At 40.8% G+C, this 5518-nt stretch overlaps 1 protein-coding gene across 1 annotated transcript; it reads right to left on the reverse strand.

Annotated features, from left to right (window-relative positions):
* Nucleotides 1-2168: 2168 nt before the first annotated feature.
* Nucleotides 2169-5190, reverse strand: cdca7a (cell division cycle associated 7a). The gene is made up of 10 exons (XM_056755340.1): nucleotides 5061-5190; nucleotides 4393-4524; nucleotides 4159-4284; nucleotides 3872-4075; nucleotides 3703-3780; nucleotides 3433-3618; nucleotides 3183-3317; nucleotides 2925-3074; nucleotides 2669-2805; nucleotides 2169-2541 (listed from the first exon to the last, which is right to left on the reverse strand). The coding sequence occupies exons 1-10, from the start codon at nucleotides 5070-5072 to the stop codon at nucleotides 2511-2513; spliced, it is 1191 nt and encodes a 396-aa protein (XP_056611318.1). The 5' UTR covers nucleotides 5073-5190; the 3' UTR covers nucleotides 2169-2510.
* Between the last annotated feature and the right edge of the window lie 328 nt (nucleotides 5191-5518).

A 5518-nucleotide genomic window follows, 5' to 3' on the forward strand; every position in this document is an offset into this window, starting at 1 on the left:
TTATTCAACTGTCAAATGAGTGATACATGGGTCACAAAATTAATAAATAACGTATTTACGCATTAAAGAAACTACGTTTTCCTAAAGTCCTCTCTCTCTCTCTCTCTCTCTCTCAATCAGTCTTTAACTGTGAGAGATTCTCAGCAATTTGCTTTTAACGTTTTTTTTTCTCAACAGATAAACATCAGACACGTGAACATTAGCGGCCCGTAATAATAAAAACTCCATATTTTACATCGCGCACGAGCACGAGCACTGGGCTGCAGCACCGCAGTGTTCACGGGGCCACGTGCACGCTGACCCCAGCAGCGCAGGAAACAGGTAACGCACGCGCCTGCACGCACGCACGCACGCGTCGTCTGTCGCGCGCTCATTTAGCGCTACGCTGCGTTTCATAATTAGCGCCGCGAGGCCTCATTAAGTTCGCTCTAATGAATAAATATTGTATTTCATCGCCTGATTACCAGATCAGCTCGACGCTCGAGCGTCGTAAACAATTATTTCCCTAAATATTCATCACCCTAAAGTGGATGATCATTGGTATTTAATACCAGTATTTTCGAGTGCATCTTTATTATGCAAATAAATACTTCTGAAGCGTTTGTTTCCTGCGGATCCGAAAAGATTCACTTTCAGGAATTAAAACAAAAATGAATTATAAAAGTCACGAGACACGACATAAGAGTCCAAGTTATCGGTCTTAAATATTTCTTTTAAAACATTGAAATATTATTAGGCTACTGATCATCAAAAATAATATCGTGTTTAACTATAAGTGTAGCCTAGTAGTTGTAAAATATTAGTGTCGTTTTTTTATCATCGCAAGTTCCCAATATCAAATAAGTATAAATACTGAAATTTTGGGAGGAAAATAAATTGATCATAAATTGGATTTGAGAACTAACAAGTGTTTACAGAAAACAGGAGCCACAAAAGCATCATAAGAATGTGATATAAACACCAAACCAGATCTTTCTTAGCTTCTTCCCAACCACCATAACATCTACTTTTATATACAAATATGTACAATAGTTTGGGTTTGTACAATCGTGTAACAGAATTTACATTTGATCTGAAAATACCATGGTATTCGGTGTAAAAATGGCGTTTTATGTGAGAAATGGTCAAGTCCTTGGTGATCTTAAGGAGAGGAGAGAAAAACAGGAGAATGAGTGAACGAGCTTTAACAGGGAAAAATGATTCACAGGTATAAGATTTCCCATTAGAGTCTGCTAATTATTTCCACACCATTAGTGTTGGCTCTCTAATGAGAGATACGAACAGTCTGCAGTATATCACGGCGCTTTCTCTCTCCTCTGCGGGGTAATAGACCCCCTAGTCCCCCCCTTCCTATGCCCTCCTAACCCACAGGGGCACAGAGGGGCAAGAGCTAAGGGCATGATCAAATCACTGCAATATTCAGCCATGATTGAATTTCTCCTGAAATAGATGTTGAGGTGGATTCACTTGTGTAAGGGGCCGTTCTGAGGCAAATGTAAGAGCATAGATGTGTAAGAAGATTCGTATTAGGGATAGTTCACCCAAAAATGACAATTCTGTCATTAACTTGCCCTCAGATTGTTCTAAACCAATCTAAATTTCTTTGTTCTGCTGAACACAACGGAAGATATTTGGAAGAATGTCAGTAACCAAACAGATTTCATCCTCCATTACCTGGATAGTAGGGAAAATAAATGCTATGGGAGCCAATAGGGGACGAGATCTGTTTGATTACTGACATTCTTCCAAATATCCTTCCGTGTGTTCATCTAGCAGAACAAAGACATCGTTGCAAGTTTGGAACCATCTGAGGGTTAGCAAACAACAGCAGTTTCATTTTTGGGTGAACTATCCCTTAAAATTAAGATAAAAATGAGAATTAAAGTTTATTACGGTTATGTGGCTAAAGAGAAAATACATCAGCAAGTCAAATACAAGAACATTAGTTGTTTTTAGCGTGAACAGGACTTTAGCCAGGTTTTTTTTACACCTGGTGCATTAAATTACATTCAAAAGTAAGAAACTAGAATGTTAAAATGACCTTTTGTATGACAAGTAGCGTTATGTTTGTTAAAGTTAAAGTATTATCTGCTTTCTTTACCCATTAAATTTAGGAATGACTTTTCCATTTTTGTCCTTACTTGCCCCAAGAACACCAGACACAGAACTTTAAAAAGGCACAACGTTTATTCGAGTATTACAGCAGTACACAGCGCAGTTAAAACAGCGCCAAAGCTCAAAACGCAAGAATCTACAGATTCCAATAACGCTAAAGTATTGCAGCCAACAATTAAAAACCATCAATACAGTACAGAGATAAAACCCCTCCCTTTAGAAACAGAACACATTATACATTTAAAACAATGCAAATTTAAAAAGCCTTTCATGTAGACAACGGCCTACGCAAGTCTGAACATGTGCAGTAGATTTAAGGATGCTATAAATCATGCTTAAAGTTTGAAGGAAGTCAGGAACGTTATTCTTGAATTCGTCTAAACGCAGGTCCGGTTTTATTCAGCCTCCTCCAATTCTTTCTTTAAACTGTGGAAAGAGGGAAAGGTTGGGATTAAATTTACCGATCAGGCCTACAAAGTACATTGTGAGCTATTGAGTTTATACATGAGCCAAAAACTGAAATATGAATTCTAACAAAGCTACGAATAATGACCTTTTCAGATAAGCATGGACGTTGTCATAGCCGTGGTACTTGGCCAGGTACACCAGCACACCTGTAGCACAGCGCCCCTCTCTGGCCCGGCAGAAGCTGCAGTTACAGATACCCCTGCAAGGGGGGCAGTGCCACTCCTAAAATGAAAAAAAAACATCCAAATCACGAACCAATCATATATACAATAAAAGTTTACAGTTTATGAAGCGTCACAATGAGAATCAAGATTGGAGATCTCGTGGTGAACACAACTAACCGGGTTCATGAGTGCGTCGTGGACCTCTTCTCCATAGCGGTTCTTGAGACAAGGCCCGCAGAACTGGCCTCGAACACCCACACAGTCCGGGTTACGGCAGTTTGTCTTAGTGTCTGTTGTTTTCTGTCGACACTGATGGCAGGTGGAACCCTGATGGAAAAACATGCGTGAGTATATCAGTGATTACAAAACAAGGCGTTTCATTGGACAGAAATCTGGATTAGTCCGACACATGGTAGGGATCTGAAGGACACTTACTGTGGCACGGTTGTAAGTCTTTTCTCTGACATTAACGCAGATGTTGTCCAGTTCAGCCTGAGTGATGTCCTCCACAGGCCTCACGACATGAGGAATCGTAAGAGAGGTGTTATAACTGCGCCGACGCGGTTCCCTCTGAACACACGGCGAGAGATGATCAATAAAAACCCAAACAAAATGGAGCCAAACGCAACATGCAGCCTCGAATTGAACTACTTAGAAAAATACAGATTTAAAACGAATTTCTCACCTCTTCTTCAGCATCATCATGATTTCTGTCCTTTCGGACGAGGCTGTACTTGTCATCGACCTCATCCTCCGGAGTAGGGGAGGGCGGTCCGTCTACCAGAGAACGCGAACGTGTGTGAGGGCGAGACGCCCGCTCCGGATTCCTCCGAGCAGAACCGGGCTGCATCGAGCGACGTGGAACACGAGGCTGTGCGGACAAAATAAACCATTACAATCTGAAAAATAAATAGAGGATAGAAAGAGAAAAAAAAAAAAAGATCTAAAGCCTCACCGTGCTGCTCGGAGATAAAGACGATCTTTTAGGAAAGAGGCCGGGAACTTTGTCGAGCTCGGCCATGAGCTTAGCAAGCTAAACAGGAATTTAAAATCGGTAGTTAATATTCACTTCTAAACTTGAAAAACTAAAAAATTGAATATGTGATGTACGCATGTAGCCGTACCATAGCTTTGTTTTCTTTAATGTTCAGAGCTCTCTTCAGCAAGAAGCTGCCACCCTCAGGGTCTCTGGTCTCAGGTTTGGGTTCAGGTGCGGCAGGCTTTGTGGGACTGGCCCGTTTCGGCGGGAACTTCATTGCTACTTTAAGTGTGAATGATCGGCGAGTTTTCCTGGGAGGTGAACAGGTCTCGCTGTCAGACTCCATGTTCTGAAAGAAAACAGATGCCATACATGAAGGTTTTGCTTCTAGATGCATTTATGAAGAGAGAGAGAGAGAGTGCGGTCACAAACCATGTCTGTCATGTCTTCATTCAGGTCGTTCTCAAACTCGCTGCAGGCATCTTCCTCCTCTGCCACAGGAAGTTCAAACGCCTTCTTGCACTGAGCTGGGGATCTCGCTTGTCTCACTGGTCCCTTCTATTAAATAGACAAAAAGTCAAATACAAACTGCAGCGAAGTAAAAGTTGGGTTTTAAAGAAATGAGGTAAATCTATTTCAGCAGGAATGATCAAGTTGACAACATACCGAGCTCCCAAAACCATCAGAACCGAAACTGTCACAGCTGTCATCCGAGGAAGAGGTTTCCATGGGAACCGCAGCTGTGTTCCTGTAACTGCGCAGGTTCATTCTGGTGGAGGGGGGAGACACCATCTGCCTCTGTACCACACAGAACAACACAGACATTTGAGAAATAAACTAAAACTTGAGGTAGATCAGTCTAAGATGTGCAACTCGAAAACAATGCGTTTCAATGCTCCTAAGGGACATTAAAATAAACTTACAGAGAACTTAACCGATTTGAAATTCAGCAGACCGCTTTAAGGCCAGAAACGCGACTGTTTTATTTAATCTAACGTGTATAATAGTCTAGATATCATTTTTACAGCTTTTTCAACAGACAAACAATTGATCAAACTTTTTTAAAAACATTGGGGAGCTCAATTGCCCCAACCTCGGACCTAAAAACTTAGAATCACTTTGCAAACTCGAAAACAACACAAAAACATGCTCTTAAATATAAGCAATACAGGACGCCAAAAAGAAAACATCACCGATCAGCACATTTCTAAGCAGCAGTTGGGATTTTGCAACCTTTTCACTTTAAAAAAATAAACTCCTCACGCCGCGTGGACATTCATTTATTCTTTCACTAATTCATTAAACACTAAAAAAGGATGTTATACTAAACTCACCTTTGCACGCATCTTGGAGTAATGTGATGATTGAAAGATGTAGAAATGTTTAATATAAGCGTCTAACTCTCGTGCACACGAATGAGCCTCTGTGTCCCGCGCCGCTTAGTTTAGTGTGGAAGTTCGCGCGTAATTTTTTGAAGAGGCGTGGCTCTGTTCCCCGCCACAGTCGAGTCCTGAAAGATGCGTAAAGTGCATAAAGCATCTCAAACAACTACATTTAAGATACTGGAACTGTGTATTCATTATATCATGTTTTAAATATTTTATAGTTGATATCATTCGTTTATATGCCTAAAGATATTTAAATAATGATAATCATTGACAGTTCTTTATTTGAAGTAAACTGTGCTTCGAGGATCTTTCGCTGTGGCGCCAAATCTCAGATCTTATTTCAATAAAGATGCATAAATCGCGCGAAATCTTTTTGTGTTCTTTTGAAGAAACAGGCAACGGGG

The sequence above is a fragment of the Triplophysa dalaica genome, chromosome 8 (assembly GCF_015846415.1).
Source record: "Triplophysa dalaica isolate WHDGS20190420 chromosome 8, ASM1584641v1, whole genome shotgun sequence".
Lineage (NCBI taxonomy): Eukaryota > Metazoa > Chordata > Actinopteri > Cypriniformes > Nemacheilidae > Triplophysa > Triplophysa dalaica.